Source organism: Hyperolius riggenbachi, chromosome 2, assembly GCF_040937935.1.
Source record: "Hyperolius riggenbachi isolate aHypRig1 chromosome 2, aHypRig1.pri, whole genome shotgun sequence".
NCBI lineage: Eukaryota > Metazoa > Chordata > Amphibia > Anura > Hyperoliidae > Hyperolius > Hyperolius riggenbachi.
In genome coordinates, this window is record NC_090647.1 from 275252824 (window position 1) to 275276635 (window position 23812).

General features: G+C 41.6%; 1 protein-coding gene across 4 annotated transcripts in view; it reads right to left on the reverse strand.

The window, feature by feature from the left end:
• Positions 1–23812, reverse strand: part of USP32 (ubiquitin specific peptidase 32) — a 244139-nt gene that overhangs the window by 132405 nt on the left and 87922 nt on the right. For 3 of the 4 annotated variants that reach the window (XR_011026247.1, XM_068268724.1, XM_068268723.1), the window contains exons 5-6: positions 16495–16654; positions 1879–2010 (exon numbers count right to left, since the gene is read on the reverse strand). Coding sequence is in view for 3 of the 4 variants with exons in the window: in XM_068268724.1 (XP_068124825.1) it covers positions 1879–2010; positions 16495–16654 (292 nt within the window). In the remaining variant the exon portion in view is untranslated. Of the gene's footprint in view, positions 1–1878; positions 2011–6827; positions 6997–16494; positions 16655–23812 lie in introns of those variants that run through there. The other variant, XM_068268725.1, reaches the window with a different exon arrangement.

The following is a 23812-nucleotide window of genomic DNA, read 5'->3' on the forward strand; positions in this document are numbered from 1 at the left end:
CTGTCTAATACTTTTAGCCATAGCCCCTGAACAAGCATGCAGCAGATCAGGCATTTCTGACATTATTGTCAGATCTGACAATATTAGCTGCGTGCTTGTTTCTGGTGTTAGTCAGACACTACTGCAGCCAAATAGATCAGCAGAGCTTGTTTTGACTAGGATTGCCACATGTAAAGGGTGTGGATTGGCCAACAACTGCCCTAAATAAAAGAAAAATACTGGCTCAGAGCGTAACATTACAAGAGTGACAGGTCATCAGATCCCTTAAGGAGAAAAAAAATATCATCATCATCATGCCAGTGGATAAAGATGTCATCATGAGCACCAGTGACTACATCCAGGATGCACAGTTGTCCAACACCATGCACTATAACAAATTACAGAAAGTCTTCACAAAAAGCTACAGGATTGCACTCAATAAGATGGTAAACAAATTGCCCACCAACATCAGAGGAAATGTACAGACCTTAAAGGGACTCCGAGCTCTGAATAAAAAAAACAAAATTGGTACTCACCTGGGGCTTTCTGCAGCCCACCGTAGGTCGGGAGGTCCCACGGCGTCCATCCGGCTCTTCTTTCAGGGCCTGGTGAGAAATGGCTGCCTAGCGGCTCCCGGAGACGTTGGGCCCAAGTGTCGGGCTCCTTCTTCCTCATACGTCATGTCTGACGTCACCACGCCGGCCGCCTTGCGTCATTATGGCGGCTGGCGTGACAGTACAGCGCATGCGCGGTTTAAAGCCCCAGGTGAGTACCAATTTTGTTTTTATTCAGAGCTCGGAGTCCCTTTAATCTCCAAAAGTCCTAGAACAGCCTACTGTTTTATGCTCCCCAAAGAGGGAAATCCAAGCAGGCTCATAATCTCAGGGATTGGGACTATTACAGAGAACAACTCAGGGGGGTTTGAAAACATTTTGAAACCCGTGGTCTCAGACCCACTCAACTCCCAAATCAACTGGTGGCCTTTGGTCCAATGCCCGAGGGAACCATTCTTGCCACTATAGGACGTAGAGTCCCTGTACATCAACATCCCCCATGATAATGGTATTGTGAGCTGTTGTAAATATCTTTATTTGTACCTGTAGAGCCAGTTGCTGGACAGATTAAATTCATTCTCACGAAGGGTAGCGACTTCTGGCAGATAGCCCCGCCCCTTTGCACCCAAGTGGTGCTGTGTTCTCTGCATCGATATACACCACTTGGCTGCAAGGGGGTGGGGATAACCACCGAAAGTCGTCGTACAGAGGGTCTCCAAGATGGAATTATACTCAAAGAACCCCCAAAGTCAGTATAACTTTGTAGAAGAACAGCATGCGCACCATGTGTATTTTAGACTTTATAGTCACTTTAAGAGATCTTATCTATTTGTAAATACCTCACAACATCTGAGGGATTAATAAATATCCTTTTGATGTCCCGTTGTAATTAATGCATCTGAATGACACTTATTTACATTTGAAAAAAAATCTCTGAACCACCTTCTGATATTCAAATGTATATAAGCTGTGCGTTCTAACATTGCGTCAGTCTACAGAATTATAATCTGACGAAGGCTTATTAGCCAAAAGATTACACTTTTTATCTAAAGTTAACCCCAAAAAATTGTATTTAATTAAAAAACGTCCTGCTAACTACTTCTAACTACACACTGCTCTACTAGTACTAGAAACACAGAGAGATTGATGATACAGTTTATCAGTATTAAGGTAAAAATATTTATAGAAATATCATGGTAACCGTATTTTCTATACAAAATGTAATATATGATTAATGGTTGTCTTGGCAATGGCAGTTAACATCAAGTTAATCATCATCAAGTTATAAAAACTCCACTCAAGTAATTGGCTTTTTTCCCTTTCACAATTACAGCATACAGCATACCTTCACTCAAAGACTGGTGAATTGGTGGTGAAATCAAAGGGACAAAGGTTTCCAGGTCAAATCTTCCAGTCCGTGACTGAGCCTTTAACAGCCAGTATCTTTTCTCCAAATCGATGATATCAGATTCTTCCACTGAAAAACAAAAAAGTTAATTGTCACAAGAGTAAAAGGTACATTTCCACATGCAATTTTGCATGCTACTTTTCGGGTGCTATATCGCATGTGAACGTGAATTTGCATGTGTCAGTTTTCACATGCAAATTCACATGCACAATTTGTTTTAACATGACACGAAAACACGCAAAAAAAACGCCAGCTTGAGAGAGAGCCTGTAGTGAACAATGTGGGCACTGTGCAGGCACCCAGGTTCTACCTCTTAGTACATCAAAGAACGTGTACTTTGCACAGGTGCAGTAGCTGCTTTCTACTCAATCGGAAACAGCCAAGCCCAATCGAGTCTGCTCTACTACACAGGCACAGACGATTTACGCCTGCTCAGTACAGCAGACCAGATTGGGCAAGGCTATTTCCCCCAGAGCCCGAGCGGCAAGCAGCAACTGTGCTTATGCGAGGCGCGCACACACACACATCAATATTGTGGTGGCTGTTTCTATGGGGGAGCCAGCACTGGATCACAACTGCTGAGAAGGACGGAGGAGCCTTATTAGGATTCAGAGACCTACCCCTCGCGAGGCAAGTACCCCCCCCCCCCCCCTCCTTGTTTTTTTTTTTTCCTTACAGGTTTCCTTTAAAACTTGTAAAATGTCCTGGTTGTAAAATATATATATATATATATATATATATATATATATATATATATATATATATATATATATATATATATTTATTTATTTATTTATATTAAAGCAGCTTCAGAAAACATCTCTATAGATAGTTTCTAGCAACACCAATTACGAGTGTTTACACAACTTTAGTTTGTCTCAAGAATAACCTACGTTACCAGACAAAATTAGCACAAGAGGGACATAGCATTCCTCTTCTCCTGTACACACGGATTACAACAATTACAAGAAATCTTCCGCTGTTTATGTTGTAAACACACTGGAATAGTTTCATATGCTTACCCTTTTGTGCATTCAGATAAACAGTGATACATTATTAAAGAATATAAATAATAATTACAAAGTAACACTTGAAGTAGCTCAAGCAGTCCCACTCCAACAATAGATGCAATTGGCAGGATTATAAATTGCCTTATTAGGTGTTCACTGGTCCATGAAATTAAAGTGTACAGGCTAAAGATTTGGCCTTAGCAGGGGAAGATCGCATTCTCTATTAACAAAATGCATATCAAGACATGCACTGTCCTCCTCAATGATTTCCAAAGTTAATTTGTTGGGAGAAACCGCCTGTAAAAGTCATTGTGGTTTCTTGGTGCATTTTAACATCAGTTTCAGCTTTAATGTACAGTGATATAGAGCTGGAAAATCCATATACATTGACAAAATGTAAAACTATGGCTATTCTCTTCTCTAAATGCTAAGCAGCTACCGGTACTTGCTAAAATTTCAAACTAATTACTTTAGTGTTGTGTGCTGCTTTGATTGGCTAACAATTGATGCATTCACTAGAATGCTTGCATCATGAAAACTCAAGGCGCAGGTCGCTATTGCAGACAGGAATATGTGTAAGGATACGCTTGGCAAGGGCTGTGCAGTCGCAGTGGCCTGCAGACTCAGAGTCAGCGAAAACTAAACTAACACGTAGTGGGGGACCAGAGCATGGGTAGGTGGCTGCATGGGCACAGGACAGCTGCAGGTGGCTGGTAGAAGCCCCAGGTAAACTGGAACCCTTTTTTTTCAGGTCACTTAACCTGCCTGGCGTTCTATTAAGATCGCCAGGCTGGCGACCGGACTTTTTTTTTTTTAATAAAAAAAAACTATTTCATGCAGCCAACTGAAAGTTGGCTGCATGAAAGCCCACTAGAGGGCGCTCCAAATCCGCACTTCCGATTGCCTCCGGCGATCAGAAGTAACAAGAAGGGCCGCGATGAGCGGCCCTTCTTGTTTTGCTTTCCTCGTCGCCATGGCGACGAGCAGAGTGACATGGACGTCAGCCGACGTCCTGACGTCAGCCGCCTCCGATCTAGCCCTTAGCGCTGGCCGGAACAGTTTGGTCCGGCTGCGCTGGGCTTGGGTGGCTGGAGGGACCCTCTTTCGCCGCTGCACGCGGCGCATTGCCGCGCTGCGGCAGCGATCAGGTAGCACACGCGGCTGGCAAAGTGCCGGCTGCGTTTGCTCCTTTTTATTTGATTGAAATCGGCTCAGCAGGGCCTGAGCGGCAGCCTCCGGCGTCTCTGGACGAGCTCAGCTCGTCCAGAACGCTCAGGACGTTAAAGCGGAACTTCAGTAAAAATAATGTAATAAAAAAATTCCTTTATTTTTACAGTAATTATGTGTAAAAGATTTAGTCCGTGTTTGCCCATTGTAAAATCTTTTAAATCCCCGATTTATATTCTGACATTACATGGTGCCATTTTTACTGCTGGCAGGTGATGTAGCTGTTGCATGGTTTTTTGGCAGTTGGAAACAGCTGTAAACAGATATTTCCCACAATGCAGCAAGGTTCACAGACAGGGAACTGCCAAGAGTACGTACCCAGAATTTGTTTGTGGGAGGGGTTTCACCACAATATCAGCGATACAGCGCCCCCTGATGGTCTGTTTGTGAAAAGGAATAGATTTCTCATGTAAAAGTGGGTATCAGCTACTGATTGAGATAAAGTTCAATTCTTGGTCGGAGTTTCTCTCTAAGTATCCCTTTAAAGCAGCAGGGGCAGTTATATTAACCCAGGAAAAAAAACACATATATAAGTAGATAACTACTTGCTCTATTTACGTATCAGATGTATTGTACTGTCCACTTTTTTATCTAAGTGAATTTGACATAGTAAATAAAGAGAATTCTGTTCCAGGCATTTGCCATCTTGATTCCCTCTGACTGAAGACAATCCTGATGTAATTTCATCCTTTACTTTTTTTCCTCCTAGAAACTGCACGGTCATAGCTAGCTTGCTTTGTAAACACAATTGAGCACAGCATAGATCAGATTTCAGCAGCTCATTGAACTTCCCTCAATCAGTGAGGAGCAGGAATGTGGGAGGGGTGATGACAAGCTTCCTTCACATTGGCAATGGCAAAGATAGAGCCAGGCTGACTGAGATAAGATTTATTACAGCAGAAAACTTTCAGAATAGATAGGAGTGCTTGCAATGCAGGGTAAGGTTGCAGGCTGCATATTAAACACAAAGCTGTAGGCAAATGGAATTTGATTTTGTGGCTGACAATCCCTCCCAAATAAAATTATAAACAAAGAGAAACTCCAACCAAGAATTGAACTTTATCCCAATCAGTAGCTGATACCCCCTTTTACATGAGAAATCTATTCCTTTTCACAAACAGACCATCAGGGGGCGGTGTATGGCCGATATTGTGGTGAAACTCCTCCCACAAGAAACTGAGGACCGTGGTACTCCTGGCAGTTTCCGGTCTGTGAACCTTGTTGCATTGTGGGAAATAGCGGTTTACAACTGCCAAAAAAGCATGCAGCAGCTACATCACCTGCCAACAGTAAAAACGTCACCATGTAATAAATGTTGGAATGTAAATCAGGGATTTAAAAGATTTTACAATGGGCAAACACTGACTAAATCATTTATACATAATTATTGTAAAAATGAAGCACTTTATTACATTATTTTCACTGGAGTTCATCTTTAACTGCATTAAATTATCAATTGCCAACAACAACTGTGTTGCATAAATGAAAGAAATAAGTTGAAACAGTGGTACAGTCAAGTCTTCGTACCATAAAGCAATTGTAAAGACTGCTAATGGAAAATAAGTCTCTACAGGCTGTGAGAAGGCACAGTTACATATCGTTTACATATCTGATGCCTGTATTGTCTGTTTTGCCTAGACTGTATGTTCAAATACAAAGTGAATAGCAGGTTGTAAACCTGCATGAGGAACTGCACTATCACTGGCAACATTAATACTACAAGTTTACTGTTTGCAACTTATTGCAGGGAAATGTTGGAGCATAGACCAAGTCATGTAATAATGTCCAAAGGCATGTAACTCAAGAAAGGGTTACTATTATACCACTTAGGCATACTGGCTTAAAATGAAATACCAGTAATACTGGGTCAGTGGAATTTGTTGTTTTTCTAAAAACAAGCCGTCACACCAATGGTCTGTTTATGGTCAAAATAAAAGAAGAATTTTCAAACTAAAAGAAAAGAAAAAAGAAGAACTGGGATAGGGGTGAAGCAAATACAAACAAAAATCTATATTTAAGCAGAATTGTAAACAGAATATGGAGATAGATCTTTAAAAAAAAGTATGCATTAAACTGTGTACTTACAATAGCAAAATGACTGAGAATCAAACTACTTTAACAAATGCTGCAGATTTTTTCAGGGAAAAAAAAGGTACATCACAATTTATGGTCATATTTGTATTAAAAATACAGTATATGGTACACTGATGTATGTTAAACTAGAAAAAAGGGTTTCAGAATAACTGAAAAAGAAGTCTGGTACTTCATAAGGCCTGTTCACACTTCTGAACTCAGATGAACTGCAACATGCAAATCAGAAATCAAAATATAGGAATCTGGAGAGAGGGAGAGAGGGGGGGGGGGGGGGGGGGGGGAGAGACAGACAGTGTGTGTGTATGTATGTAAATAAAAGAAACAAACAAGTCATACTAACCAAAATTATAGTTTAATATACAAAGATGTGACATAAATCTAACAATTATATTGCTACAGCTTTGAAAACATGTATTGCAAAATATAACAACATTTTGGAGGATGTAATCACTATTTTTATAGCTCCTAAAATGTAAAAAGGCAGTGTGTAGTATGTGACGTTTTACAATAGCACTGATGACAAAGACAGAATGCAAATGAAAGGATTTTACCTACCTACAGGGGCGATTCTTGCTGGCTCACAACAGTAGAAATACACCATGCTCCATACTTTTTAAAAGTGGAGAACATCTGGGACATGCTCTTAGACACCTTACAGATTAATTTATTTTATGATGACATAACCTATAGTAGTTCCTGCCAGTAGAAGGACAACTTCTCCATGTTTTACTCTTTCCAACATGCAGTGAGAGGCATGTAATCTCTAAGAATATTAAGAATCTGCTTAGCATGACGTAGAATGACAGAGAAGATAAGAAGATAATATGGGGGATAGACTCACACTAAGCCACGCTAGACGGTTTACTGATTAGCCTAGTGATTTGGAAAATACAGTTGCCTTCCATCTCTCTTTGTTACACACAGATCATAAGAATACATGTTCATCAGATGTATCATTGATTTTTAGCAGCCAGAATTTACTGATATGTGAGGGACAGTGTTAAAAAAAAAAGAATTATATATTCTTGTTGAAGTAGATTAAGCTTTCTAATTAACTATACAGGTGAAAACACCAGACAATATTCAATAATATTCAATGTGTAAAGCCACACTCAGGGCTCTTTCACACTAGAGGCTGCGGTAGAAAAGGCTGAAAGTCAGCCTTTTGCTTAACGCCAATACATAGCGTTTTCAAAGCGTTTTCAAAGAGTTTTACAGCCCATGTGAAAACGTCCTTTTTTTTTTCTTCTATACAAATAAGTGAACAAGATAGCTGTAAAACGCTTTGAAAAGGCTTTGAAAAGGCTGAAGTTGGCGTTTTCCATTGACTATCATTGAAACGCCAACAGCCAACTTTGGCTGTAAACAGCCCTGAAAAAGCTCCTGGGAGCGTTGAAACGCAACGCTCCAAAACGCCGAGTTAGATGTGAAAGGTAAAATGAAAGTCTATGGACTTTCTTTTACCTAGCAAAACGCCAACTTCGGCCGTGGCGTTAAAACGCCGAAAAATCCCTCTGGTGTGAAAGGGCCCTAAAGGCCTGTACACACGCTCAACAAAACTGCCCGATTGTCGTCTGACTTCAGCCCGTTTTAGACTGTTGGACGACAATGAGGCATGTGTACTCGTGCAAACGACTTGACAAGCGTCACGACACAACTGTTGGTCTGATATTGTGCGTGTATACAAGACGTTTGAACGACTTGTACTTGTTTTCAATGTGTAGTCCGTGTGCAGTATGTAAATGAGTTGGTCATTTATCCATCTGGACGTGTGGACATATAGGTCGTGCGACTGGTCGTGTGCAGGTTGTGCGCTTGTTGGACGTGTGTATGCAGCTTTACTTTCTAAAGTACTTCTGTAACAAAATGCAAATTTGACTTTGCCATTCCCAGTCAAGCTGAAAACAACTATGAAACTGGTTATTTGAAGTTAAAATCGACAAAAGCCTCTTACCCAGATCGTACATGGAAGGGAGTGCCGCAGTGTGCTAGATAATCTACAATAATGTTAAATATTTTCAAAGGGATTCCAGTAGTGAAACAGAGAGGTGTAAGAAGACCGGGAAAGCCTCTTCACTATCCAAAGGCTTTTCTCAACTGAGGGATCTATTTTATTTTTTATTTTCTCAGTTTAGATACGCTTTAAATCTATGGCATTGTTATGTAAGACTTGTCAACAGTAATAACAGGGATAGCACTATAATTTTATATATTTTTGTATATTAAAATTAACAGAACTAACAGATCTCTTGATGTTTTTCAAACAGTTAGATCTCTTGATGTTTTTCAAACAGTTATATAGTTATCTTGGTTTAAAAAACAAAACAAAAAACAGTTATTTATTAACCACTTCTCTACCACAGGGTTTTTCACCTAAAAACCACAGCAATTTTCACATTTAAGGGAGGCAAGGGTTAATGGGCTTAATGGGGGTATAATTTATTTAAAAAAAACCTCACTGATGCTGATCAGTCACTAATGCTGTGTTAGTTATCTGAGATCCTCTCAAGAGTGATCTCAGTAACTGTAACAGCATAGTGACTGATACAATGTTTACACACATTCTGCATGAATAAGCACTGTCATTGGCTTTGTGAACACATGTTCACATCAGCCAATCACAGACCAGCGGGTGCCCGACGCGTATGCCCGTCCGCATGCACGCGGACGCGATCGCGCACGCGAACGCGCACGCGAACGCGATCGCGCACAGCAGGAAAATAAACAGGAGTTGCCTATCTACGCCCCTGTGACTCAGGTGAATTTTAAAGAGGCGTAGATAAGCGTGGCAGAGGTTGTTAAGTGGTTAATACTGGAAATCCCAGTTGGATATTCCATTGTAATTGACAGGGGCTGCAATATAAAAACTCAAGCAAAAGAAAATCTAAACTGTGGCCCACAGAAACAAACCTGGTACAGAGAATTTTTGTGGGCAGAGTAGGATCAGAACAGCTGCACAATGTAAAATCCAGGTCTACATATACATACAAGATGTACATTTGTCCCAGCGTAAAATGCACTATAAATTATCTTTTACCTAGGTCACTGTCACTTACATAGGTAGTGAAACTAACAGTTCTCACAGGTTTTGGATGCCCTATACAAAAATGCAGATTGCCACAATTCTGGCAGTTGGACTGTGCTACTGCCAATTAGGGAATGATTTAGGACACGATAGAAACCCTAAAAATCCCCCATGAGGAGAGGGACTAGTTCAAAATTAAATTTTTACTAACTACTGTAAAATGACAGCGGCCTAAGGAAAAATGTAATTTATAGTACATTTCACATATTCTACAGTATGTGGAAGGAGCACCTGTAAACTAGGCTAGGGCTTATTTTATTTATTTATTTATTTATTTAAATAGCACCAACATATTGTTCAGCGCTGTACTTAGTATATATTGTCTTGTCACTAAAGGGGCCCATTCACCTAACGATTTTGCCAGCGATATACAGCAGATTCGATCACTGTGATCGAATCTGCTGTGAAATCATTGCGCAAACACTGACAGAATGATTGATTTCCATCCGAAATCAATCGTTCTCGTCGATCCGTCCATGCGGAAGATTATTCTCGATCGCCTGTAGGGTTGGGAGTGCGTCGATAGCGGTGTTCGAATGCCCGACGACCGACGCAATACATTACCTGCTCCGCTAGCGTGACTCCCCCGGTCTCCGCTGTCTCTTCTCCGCGCTGGTCTCTGGGTCCGGCAGGCTTCACTTCTTCCTGTCCCGGCAGGAAGTTTAAACAGTAGAGGGCGCTCTACTGTTTAAACTTCCCCCAGACAGGAAGAAGTGAAGCCTGCCGGACCCGGAGACCAGCGCGGAGAAGAGACAGCGGAGACCGGGGGAGTCACGCTAGCGGAGCAGGTAATGTATGCGGGCGGGGGGCAGCGGCAGCACCAACACCACAGATTGTGATTGGTTTCATGCTGAAATCGATTCACAATCTGTTTGCAGTAAAGGCAGCCATACAATCCCTCTCTGATCAGATTCGATCAGAGAGGGATCTATCTGTTGGGCGATCTGATGGCAAATCGACCAGTGAGGGGCTCACAATCTAGTCCCGATCATACTCGTATGTCTATGTATGTATGTATGTATGTATGTATATATAGATCGTGTAGTTGTATGTATCAGTCTAGGGCCAATTTAGGGGGAAGCCAATTAACTTATCTGTATGTTTTTGGGATGCGTTAGGAATCTGGAGTGCCCAGAGGAAACCCAGGCAGATGCGCTGCAAGGTGAGAGCGCTAACCACTATGCCACCAAGCTGCCCATTGTTACTTTGGTGGATCGCGGAGGCAAATTTATAAAACATACCGCACAGCTATAGCAAACTCGCACGTCTGCATTGTGCCTCCCCTCCCCCAAATATTCCCCGATTCAGCCAGAGATCTATTCTTCTCAAACAAGAGAGAGTGTGAGTGACTGAGTGAGTGAGTGAGTGAGTGAGTGAGTGAGTGAGTGAGTGAGTGAGTGAGTGAGTGAGAGAGAGAGAGAGAGAGAGAGCGCATTCTGAGGGAAAAACATACATACTTGGAAGAGAGAACTACTACCAGAAACCAATGCAGACAGCAAGAAGTAGCTATGACATGACAGTAAACAAAAGCGGGATAGCCCTGTTGAACCTGTGGCGGAGGCTCGGTCTATACATAATGAATGGGCGAACCAGGGGTGACTCTCGGGAGATTTACTATGAACTCACACGTAGGCAACAGTGTGGTAGATTATGCTGTCACAGACACCATAAACATTAATGCCCTCATAGTCACCCCTGAAACACACCTGTCAGACCACAACCAAATATTGCTGTACCTGAAATCCACCGATAAATCAACCACACAGCAGCCTCACCAGACCGGTCTCTACACGCTGCCGCCATCCTTCAAATGGCCCAAAGAGTCTGCCATCAAATTCACCAACATGACCAACACTGCCAAAATCCAAGAACTGCTGACAAACTTTCATACCAACCTATACGAACCAAACCAACAATGTGTCAACCATGCAGTGAAGGACTTCAGCAACATCTTAAATAACATGGCAGCACTCGCTGGCCTCAAGCAGACCAACTTTAAGAGATCCACAAATAAACAGTGCCAAAAATGGTTTGACAGAGTGCAAGGCTCTACGTAATTCTCTAAGAGCAGCCTCTAACCAAAAGCACAGAGACCCAAACAACCAGGACCTATGGGAAGCCCATGACCACCTACAGAGACAATACAAAGACACCCTCAGGCGGAAAAAACAGAGCCACATCTCCCACGAACTCCAACAGCTGGAGGACTCCCTCCAAGACAACTCATTCTGGGAGACTTGGAACCACATTGGGACAAAGCCCAAGAAAAGCCCTCTACACATTCAAAATGGCCACATCTGGCTCCACTACTTCAGGGACCTCTACAAAAAGACATCCCGGGAAATTCCCAAACCCCAGAACAGAAACAAATAGCCGCAAAACTGAAAAACATGGAGGAGGCAATCAAGGACTTTCAAAACCCTCTGGATACACCAATCACAGTGCAGGAAATAAGAGAAAGAACAAAGCTGATAAAATGTAAGAAGGCTAGTGGTACCGATGGCATCCTGCCAGAGATGATCAAATACAGCCCGACGGACATACATGAGGCACTCGCAAGACTATTCAACCTTATCCTGAGTGCGCGCGCCTTTCCTCAGGCCTGGAGTGAAGGCCTCATAACACCCATCTACAAGAATGGGGACAGATACGATCCAGCAAACTACAGAGGAATCTGTGTCAGCAGTACACTGGGGAAACTGTATAACAGCATCATCAATAAACGGATCCTCTCCTTCCTCACACAGCAGGACGTACTCCGCAAAAGCCAAGCTGGGTTCATGCCAAACCACCGCACAACCGACCACATCTACACACTGCACAGCCTTATCAAGACCCATGTCCACAGCTCACGCGGCAAAATACACGCTTGCTTTGTGGATTTTAAGAAGGCGTTTGACTCGGTGTGGCACCCAGGCCTTTTCCTAAAACTCCTAGAGAGCGGAATAGGAGGTAGAACCTATGATGTCATCAAGAGTTCATATACTGGGAACCAATGCAGTGTGAAAGTGGACGGGAAGAGAAGCGCGTTCTTCAAGCAGGGTCGAGGAGTCAGGCAGGGCTGCAGCTTGAGCCCAAAGCTCTTTAACACATTCATTAACCAACTGGCTGTAGCCCTGGAATCCTCCCCAGCACCAGGCCTTCTCCTGCATGACCACGAGATGAAGTTCCTGCTGTATGCAGATGATCTCCTGCTGCTCTCCCCAACAGAAAGGGGCCTACAGGACAGCCTGTCAGTACTGGAGAGTTTCAGTACCACATGGGCACTGCCCATCAACCCAAAGAAGACAAAAGTGATGTTGTTCCAGAGGAAAAATCTAAAAACGCCCACCTCCTCATTTATATCAAATGGCTGCCCACTGGTGACCACAAACAGTTACACCTACCTGGGGCTAAAAATTAACCAAACAGGGAGCTTTAAACCAGCAGTAGAGGCCCTGAAGGAAAAAGCCTGCAGAACGTTTTATGCCATCAGAAGGCAACTTTACCACCTAAAACCAGCGGTGAGAGTCTGGGTAAAGATATTCAACAGCATTACCACCCCAATCCTGCTCTATAGCAGTGAGGTATGGGGCCCGGTCACCTACCTTGACCAATCAAAATGGGACTCCAGCCCAACAGAAATCTTCCATCTAGAGTTCTGCAAGTATCTTCTCCAAGTCCTTCGCAGCACTTCAAACTCAGCTTGCCGGGCAGAGCTAGGCAGATTCCCACTATGGCTGACTATCCAGCAGAGGGCGCTCTCATACTGGGCACATATACAGAGCAGCAGCCCCAGCACTTACCACCATAAAGCCTCACTGAGCCATGGGGGTGAGGCCATACCACGCACTCTCAAGCAAAGCGTCAGCAGCCAGCCCAGCCAAGACCACCAACACAGGCTGACAAAAGCCCAAATAAAACGGACTATAGAAAGCTGCAAGGAACGATACATAGAGGAATGGAGAAGTGACATAAAGAACTCCCAGAAACTCACTGTCTACCAATCACTTCAGAGGGAGTACACAATGGCTCCCTATCTGGAGAGGCTACACCACCACAAAGACAGACAGGCCTTGAGCCTGTACCGTGTCAGCGCCCACAACCTGGAGATAGAGACAGGGCAGCACAGACAGACATGGAAGCCCCGGGAGGAGAGACTGTGCAGACAATGTGAACAGGGGGTCCTGGAGGATGAGGCCCACTTCCTGCTACACTGCAGCAAATACGCACCTGTGAGGACTGTCCACTTCCAGAGACTCTCTGACCACATCCATGATTTTACCTCCACAGATGAGGAGAGGAAACTCTACATCCTACTGAGGGAGGAGGAAACAACCATGCAAATAGCTGCCCGATATATCACTGCCTGCCACCAACTGAGAGGAACATGATACCACATGGACTGTACACCCCCAATACCCCCTATGGACTGTATTTCCCAGTCCCCCACATTGTCCCTTACTTCCTCCGCACACCTATGGACTATATATCCCAACCCCCTATATCCTTCCCTTATTCCCACAACCCCCCTCCCCATGTTAATGTTTTGGCAATGCTAAATGTAATTGGTCCTGCCAATAAAGCTTTTTTGAGAGGGAGAGAACACATACATATCTAACTATATATACACCTCAAACAACTACTAAGTTTGATTTTGCTTTTAATGACCTTTGAAAACTGCATTCAGTGAACTAAAAGCAAACTTCTTATCTCCTTTACTTGCAAGAACCTTCAATTACGTCTGTTAATAATTAATGGCTTTTTGAATCTTAGCCTGATGTTTAAGAAATGAATCTTTCATTTTAAAGGGAAAATAAAAGTTGTCAGGTGTTTTATGTGTTGGTAAGAATCCAAGTCTGAAAAGACAGCACCAACTAACAGCCATATCGCCACTAGCAAAAATATGTTCAGTTTGGCTTGCCAACAAGCATTTTGCTGAAACCCTTTCATAGCCAGCTGGACTCTCCCCTAAATCCAAAATGGATTACAAAATATTATATAAAAAATTAGAAAAAAGTCAGTATGATGTGAAACTTCCAGATTAAAAAAAAACAAAGTGCAACAAATTCTTACAACTATAAAACAATGGTATATGAAAAAATAAAATTTCATAGGCACAAAAAAAAAAAAAAAAAAAAAAAAAGTAGGACTTCATAATTCAAATAGAAAAAAAGGTAAGGTCCTTAGGACATTGAAAGAGGAAAATAAATTGAAGAAAAAAAAAAGTACAGTATAGGCAAGCTAGAACATATGTATGATATGAAGTACCTCTATCGTGAAAATCTTAAATGTAAAATGCATGTAAATACATTCAAATAAGAAGTACATTTCTTCCAGAGTAAAATGAGACAAAGTACTTTTCTCCTATGCTGCTGTCACTTTCAGAAGGTAGTAAAATTGTGACAGAACCAACAGGTTTTGGAGTAGTCCATTTCCTCATGGGGGTATCTTAGGGTTTTTATTTATTTTCAGGGTGTTTAAATTTGCCATAGTCAATCTACTGCACTTTTTTTTTTTGGGGGGGGGGGGGGGGTTTAAGGAAAAAGCATTAAAGTGGCCCTAAACTAAAAATACAAGACTTCAGAAATAAAATACATTTTCTAAATTATAATAAATAGCAGCCCTTTTCAGCTGCATTATGACAAATATAAAATATTTTACATTTATTGGAGAAACGCCTCCCTTCCTTTCAAATTGCTGGGACAGAATCTGGCAAACTGGTGGAGTAGATGGTGTCCAGCAAAGGAGGAATTGCTAATGGCTGCCCCCAGTATAACCCTAGTTATGCAAAGAGAAGGGTGAAAAGCATGCACTGAAATGCTCATAGGCTTGAAGGAGTGTTTATTTATCTTTGTATGTGTCAGAGTGGTGCAACTAAATATTTTGAATTAAAAAGTTTGGTTTGGGTCCGCTTTAAGGAATATCAGAACAACATTTGTACACAAATCTTGAATACTGTACTCCTAACAACTATATATCTGTGAAGAGGTACTTGAGGTGATATTATTCACAGTTGGAAGCACTCTGCAAACATCTTTCATAAAGGGGTACATGCTGTATTAATGTTATATACTGGTCTAAGTCACACACCTGGCACAAGTATGTAGCCAGATTGGAAGCTGTGGTGGGTACAAAAAAAACAAAAAGACCACAGAGACACTGTGAGCCCCAATGGTGAATTATCTTTGGATAAATGGTCTAGGGGTAAGAGTAATAATACTCACAAGTACGGGTTGCTCAAGAGGGAACCACTCAAAATAGGCATGTGGGGAAAGCCCGTCCCCACTCGGTCTTTCAAAAGTGGTCGCAGCTCCTTCAGAAAAAAAGATCGTGATCGGACCAGCTGAATATTATCAGCTGGCCAGATCAGCTGCTCGATACACGGTACAGAAACGTACCGTGTATCCCCAGCATAAGGAGATGCCAGATTCAGTACCTTCACTAGACTAATTAAAGAGCTGCAACCTAAACAACCCCACCCCCCCATTCCCAATAACAGACTCAATATCCACCTAAATAAACATTTAATTGAGGAGTAACAGATGACCTATACTTGGAGCTGGCTACAAGGCACTGCTTTATCTCAGCAATGGGAGGTGAACTCGGTCAGGCATTGTTAGTTGACCATCATCTGCATTAAACAGAAGATTGAACTTAAGGGGCCCATACACTGGTCGATTTCAGATATCGATTGATCGATACTATGGAATCGGTCGATCAATCAGAAATAGATTCTATCAAATCTATCAATTTGCGGCTGATTTTGATCGATTTGATCTGACAGGATGGAAAATCTAGGTCGATCTGCTGCTGGAAGCAGATAGATGGCCCATAGAGGTGCATAGGATCTAATGGTCCAATAATGCATTTAGATCGATTTTCTATAGATTTCCAATAGATTTCATTCTGAAATCTATTGGAAGTCTGTTCTTAGTGTGTGGCACACATCAGATAGATTCCTGTCAGATTCGACTTGACAGGTATCTGGCAGAAATCTATCGGATGGTCAAATCTGCTGCAAATCTATAAGTGTATGGCCACCTTAAGGCTTTAAACGTTTTCTATTGATGGTGGTGAAGGAAACCTAGAAAAGCTACCAAACATAACATTGTAAAGCACATAGAAAAAAAGGAAAAAAATGCAGAAAAGACTTACAGTGTGTGACACCAGCCAAAGTCTGATAGAAAGTCGGAGTATCACTGTCATCTGTGAGCGTGACAAAAACTCCACCAGATAGTAACCATCGAGAAAATGTAAATGCATCTTTATTTTGAAGAAGCCAATTTCGAAATTTTTCGTAGTTCACCTTTTCACCCTAAAACAAATAATAAAAAAAAAAGTTAATTCGTTATCACACTAACAAATATCTGTTGCTTGTCATTAATATATCCTTAGATAAAATCCTATACATGTAAATGATTTCAAAGTTAAACTGAAGCAACCAGGAGGTTTTATTTGACGCAACAATTATTCTCTAGATCTTATAAAATATTTTTTTTCAAATATAATTATTAGCTGCAGAATTTTTGATAGCACTTTGCAATCCAAACTGTTAATTTATATATTCACCAGTTTGATCAAATCTATGAACATAGTTCACCGCATAGGACACTTGTGTCGTTTAAAAGTCACGCAAATAACCAGCAAGTATAACTGACTGACACAATTATCTGCACGACAGTAGCACTTTCCTCATGGTTTAGCTAAAATGCACTAAAGTAATGCATGAGAAACTACTAATTGAAATCTAAGAATTAGGCAACTTATCCAACTACAGCTTTTGGGTATTTCCATAACTTAATCATTTGGAATCATTTATGCTTTATTTGAATACAACTTCCAAGTACTACTTTAAAATGTTAAGCACCAGTGATATGCAAGTTATGTTCATTGTATCAGTTCATGCAAGAATGGTCAGTGGGCCACTGTGTCAGCATTCCAGACATCTATCAACAGAATAAGTACACCAAGTAAGCAAGTCAGCAATAAATCCTTTAAAGGGATACTGTAGGGCGGGTCGGGGGAAAATGAGTTGAACTTACCCAGGGCTTCTAACGGTCACCCGCAGACATCCTGTGCCCACGCAGCCACTCACCTTTGCTCCGGCCCCGCCTCTGGTTCACTTCTGGAATTTCAGACTTTAAAGTCTGAAAACCACTGCGCCTGCGTTGCCGTGTCCTCGCTCCCGCTGATGTCACCAGGAGCGTACTGCGCAGACACAGACCATACTGGGCCTGCGCTGTGCGCTCTTGGTGACATCAGCGGGGTCGAGGACACGACAACGCAGGCGCAGTGGTTTTCAGACTTTAAAGTCTGAAATTCCAGAAGTGAACCAGAGGCGGGGCCGGAGCATCGGTGAGTGGCTGCGCGGGCACAGGATGTCTGCGGGGGACCATTAGAAGCCCTGGGTAAGTTCAACTCATTTTCCCCTGACCCCTCCACAGTGTCCCTTTAAACAGTAGGCACTTTACCACCTTGAAAATGCATAGTATATGTTGCAAATGCTTGCTTTTCAAACAGATGACACTTAGAGTTTTGACACATAGTGGCAGAATTAACAAGGTACCAACAGACTAGCGATTTCATTCAACCAGATTAGGTGATGATCACTCTCTAGGCGTCAGCAGACAGAAAGACACCCCAACCTTTAAGTACTGACCAGACTGTCCAATACTGTTCAAGTATTCCAGTAAGAAGCTGGAACGGTCTAGCTGTGATTTAATTTCAGTGGGAGTGAAAATAGTCTGAGGGGAACAAAGCTTGAGTAAATCAAATCCGCATAAAGTGCTAAATAAGCGGCTAAATAGTCGCAAATAATTCTGAGTTAATACAGGATTATGCAAATTCGGACAGAGCCATTAGGCCAGTTTTACAGTCGTCGTTCTGCGCATGTGCACCGCCGCCAACATGTTTAAAATTCCTGTGTTGCCCATTGACTTGCATTACTTCTGCCGCCACAGAAGTCCAACAGAAATGCGCTGTTGACTTTGCAATAGTTTAATGGCGGATCAGGCGTTTCCGGAATGAAGAGACACCATAAGTGTGCCAAGTCCCCTTGCATTGATGTTGTGTTATCCTGCGGTAAAACAGGGTAAGGCAAGTGTAAAAGGGACCTCATAAGAGCACAACAGGAATAATGTTTAAACAGGATTGTGTTCTGTTGCAGGGATTGAATAGAGGAAATACCTGGTTTACAAAGCAAAATTATTTTCATAGTCCTAGTCATCAAGGCATGTCCAAAATTACCACTAACCATCCTAATAATTTTATATTTAACAAAACTCAGAACTCTGTGATATGTGACTCTTCAACATTGCAGTGCAATAAAGCCATGAAGTACTCATAATTTTGTATCCTTTGTCATTCACGGTTCCAGTTGAATATTATGTTCACGTTATTATTTGTCTGTAATAGAACATGTTAACTGTTGATGCACTTCATTAAAATCCTTTTTTGTTTAAAAAAAACAAAAACAAAAAAAAACAACTCAGCACTGCAATCATGTCTCATCGGTAGACTTCAGAGAATTCCTTGAATCAATGCTAATGGCTATTGAACTTTGCACGTTACTTCTGCCTAAGTAAATAAGGCCAGTTAAGTTCAATTTACTATCATTTAAAAGATTTCATATAAAATGTGACATTATTGCATAGGCTAACTGATGGTATTTTATAAACATTTCCTCTAAGAAAGTGTACATCAGTTTTATGATGCAGTATTTTTTTCAGCAATTTCCCTGTAAAAATTAAGTAAAGGTCAGGTCTGACAAAGGCAATAAGCAGCTTGGGGCTTTGATCTGATGTTTAACAAGACTTGACAGTTCTACAGTATGTGAGAAAATTGTAGTCTCTTGCAATCAATAAATCATCATACATGCAGAATATTCAAAAAGAAAAATCTCAGTACTGTATGTGTCATATGGGTGTTACAAGATTAGTGCAGAACAAACGAGTGAAGCTGGATTTTAGTGCTGAGTTGCACATCTACACATAAGTGATTATTAAATCAGGAGGCATCATATAATTGAACTGAGTAATCTCACAAAGGGACTAAGCAACAAGTGTACATGTTGAAACAAATGTGATCAGCAGCTGAAAACAATCATGCTACACAAATGCAGAAAAGGTTTAAAAAGAAGCTAAAGCAACATATATTATGGAGGCTGCCATATTTATTTTCTTTTAAGCAATACCAGTTGCCTGGCAGCTCCGCTGATCCTATGACCCTAATACTTTTAACTACAGACCATGAACAAGCATATGCAGATCAGATAATTGTGACATTTTTTGTCAAATCTGACAAGATTAGCTGCATGCTTGTTTCTAGAGTGATTCAGTATTTAATACCAATATTTTACTATTGTTTTTTTCGACTGTAATAGTAGAATACCCGTAAATTTACATATAATCTACTATCGGCTTTTCTGGGCACCCAAATTTCCAGGCGCCCTCATGATGTACGCAAGGTACTGTGCCGAAGCCATAAACTCCCATGTCTCTGGTAGAGGACCTGAGGTATTCAGCAACATTAAGTTACTCACAAATAAACTCAACTAAACAACGATGGCTGACTATCTTATTATAACGGCACAGTTCTTGGAGTGAGAATATTAGTTAGCAAGTAGATAGTCAATTATTGAAAAGGAAGTGCTGTAAGAAAATAGGCTGAAAGTTAACTGAACAACTCAAAAAATATATCCTTTGAACCTCCCCCCTAAGGAAGTTTTTGCAAATGGTGTGTACTTTTGAGGGGGAGGAGCACTGGAGCAGTAAGCATTTCATTACCTTTGGGTGCTGCTTCCTAGCTCCCAGTTTGTATGCGGTCCCCCATCTGGTCTATCCCTGTCGCAGCTCAAAGTGTCCATGGTGATATCATCTGGGCTCGGCTGCCATGATGCATGTATTAATGCATTAATGGACTAGATCTACCAGCATGCACTGTGGTGGTCAGGGCCACTTTGCCTTACTGTGGGCATGTCAATCTGCATCCAGGAGAGGCAAAATGGAGGACCACAAAGAAAGAGCTAGGAAGGTAATAAAACGCTTTCCTCCCCACATCCCACATTCTTTACGATATTCCATTAGGTAGACGTGCGTTTGATAGTTTTGGGTTTTTTTTTAATCCAGGTGCTTAGTTTACTTTAAAGAGACTCTGTAACCTCAAAAAGATCCCCTGGGGGTACTCACCTCTGGTGGGTGAAGCCTCCGGATCCTAATGAGGCTTCCCACGCCGTCCTCTGGCCCACGGGGGTCTCGCTGCAGCCCTCCGAACAGCTGGCGACAGACCAGACTGTAAAATCAATATTTACCTTTGCTGGCTCCAGCGGGGGCGCTGTGGCTGCATTTCGCTCCGAACTACACGGAAATACCCGATCTCAGTTGGGTCCGCTCTACTGCGCAGGCGCCGGAAACTTGCGCCTGCGCAGTAGAGCAGACCCGACGGTGATCGGGTATTTCCGTGTAGTTCGGAGCCGACAGCCGTCAGAACGCCTGCGCAGGAGCCGGGAAGGTAAATATTGACGTCATCTTTCACGGAGGGCTGCAGCGAGACCCCTGAGGGACGGAGGACGGCGTGGGAAGCCTCATTAGGATCCGGAGGCTTTCCCCACCCGAGGTGAGTACCCCCCAGGGGATCTTTTGATGTTACAGATCCTCTTTAAGGACCTGAGTAACTGTCAAGAGTCAAATTATGATGGCTAGACAACTGAATTAAAGCAATGCCAAAAGACTCCTGGAGTGATTCCAGTAAGCAGTGGTTGGTACCATCAATAAGAAATGGATCAAAAAAGATTGGTCGTGCGCATATTATTGGCCAAATTTCCACTAACCAATTTGATCAGATCAATCTGAACATAAAAAAAAAAAAAAAAAAAAAAAGATTGAGTCCATTAATCTGATCAAATTGGCTAGCGAGAATGCAGCAGTTTAAAGAGACACTGAAGCGAGAATAAATCTCGCTTCAGTGCTTATATTCAGCAGGGGCATGTGTGCCCCTGCTAAAACGCCGCTATCCCGCGGCTGAACGGGGGTCCCTTGCCCCCCAAATCCCCCCCTGCAAAATCTACGACCAACTTGGTCGTAGATTTTGCTGCTGTTGAGGCAGGGCTAACGGCTGCAGCCCTGCCTCTCAGCGCCGTCTATCAGCGGCGCATCGCCGCCTCTCCCCCGCCCCTCTCAGCGAAGGAAGACAGAGGGTCGGGGGAGAGGCGGAGATACGCGCTGACAAACGCGCATGAGGCAGGGCTGCGGCCATTAGCCCTGCCTCAATGCGGAAGAGATCCCCGCAAAGAACGAAGTGGATTTCTGGGGGTCAGGGACCCTCGTTAAGCCGCGGGATAGCGGCGTTTTAGCAGGGGCACACATGCCCCTGCTGAATATAAGCACTTGTCAGAATTCTAGCGGTTTTATTAATGCAGGAAAAAGCTGTCATAAGTGTATGGTTTAAGCTTTAATATTCTATGCAAAATTTCAATGTGAACTGTAAACTTATAGTACTTCTTTAATATTGCTATGTGACTGAGCATATTCCAGGCTGTAAAGCTTAAAAGATTTTAACTTGCAAGCTGGAAGATTGTTGATGTACTGGTTACAAGAAGCCAAAACATTCTTTGTTAATGTCAAGGTTAGACTGCACAGTATGTGTAAGACAGAATGCTGGTTTAAAATTAACATTACTGCAATAATTATTACACACGGATATTATTAATCTAAATATTAATGATCAATACAGTCCTTCTAAAGAAAGAAATAGTTATTGTTAAACCCTATATAATAGAATCTATTACTCTGAAAGATATTTAAAATCTGTAGTCTACCCGTGGAAGATGAGAAAGTAAAACTTTTATAAGATTGTTTCAACTTGTAAGCTAGACAATTGTTGACATGTTCAGTGGCTTGAAGGCCATCACAGCCAGCAAGAATATAATGCCATGTTTTGACTATGATTGTCCTTTGGAATGTCAATAAGTTCCAAGGTTTTTGTATTGTCCCGTATTTAGGACAATGATGCCATCTGGCGGGTTCATACTTTTATAAAATCAACATTATTAATAGATTGTTATTTGTTATGAAATGCTGACCTCTGCCGGTGGACATTATATTTATTTTATAAGAAAGACAAAAATATAGACATTGATTTTATATTAAGATTTAATACGTAAGTATTCCTTATATGATTCATTGTTTTAAGAAGAATTATATAATAAGCTTTATTTTTAAATAAGTATATTAGAAGCCCTGTATGTTTTAATAAGCCTTAAATTGCTGAAGGCTCTTGCAGGTCTGTGTTAGTGTCAATCTGACCTGGTAAAGTACCAAGACATTCAAACATAATTAACAGGGAACACTTTATCAGAAATGCGTCATGAATGACATTGTTTAGTCTCCATGTCTGGGTCAGCCAACAGACAAGATGGCTGTTGACGTCCATTTTTAATTACGTGCGTCAGAAATGACCTAAACAAAATGTCAAGCACTCCAAATGACGTTAATTCCCACAAGATAAGGTAATTAGGAATTTATAAACAATAATATTGTGACTTAGGTAATCAAAACATGATAAAGCATTGACGCACGAAAGCTTTAGCCAATCAGAACCTGGGATCCAGGGAAAGTCCAGATTAAGCAGCCATATTGCCTCCAACCCCTATAAAAGTAGAAGCTGAAAGCTCATAGTTTGCAGAAGCCCAACAATCTTCTGAGAAGACACATGAGGCAGAAGCTACCTTCCCACACATTGTTCTAGATGCTGAAGATATGTCAGAGAAGGGGTAATATGCTTAATATTCTGGTGATTTACTTTATTAATTTTTCAGCATTAAGTTTTATTAAGATGTTAGCAAGAAGTTTTTAGAAGCTATTTTTTATGCTATTTCTTTAAGAAGATTACTACAAGTTTTACACAGCTACTAGATACACAGCTATTGATACAGATGAGACTACTTTTGATCTTATTCTACATAACACAACCGTTATATTACTTTTTGAATGTACTTAGAAGATTGATAATTGCTTGGCTCTAAAGCCTTGATAAGATGGAATACTGTTAATAAGGAAACACTACTTGGAACTGTTCATATTTTGTATATATGCTGTATGATTAAGCAAATACAATTTTTTATATAAAATCACATACTGAGTGCACTGATTCATTTCAAGGTATACCGTCAATCTATAATTACTGTTATAGAGGGTTCAGACCCCACTATGCCGGATTTATATGATAGCAACGCTTTAAGGGCTGGACCTTTACTGAGTTGGCAATCATGAAAAAGGCAAGAACCGCTCAGGTTTTTGACACACTGAAGCGAGATTTATTCTCGCTTCAGTGTCTCTTTAATCAGGATGACAGATTATTTTCAATCAATTACTGCGGCGATCAGAGATGATCAATTGGCAAAAGAACTGTATGGTTAATGGCGCCCTTTAGTGAACAAGCTTATTTTCGATAAGACTATACAGATAAAAAGAATCAA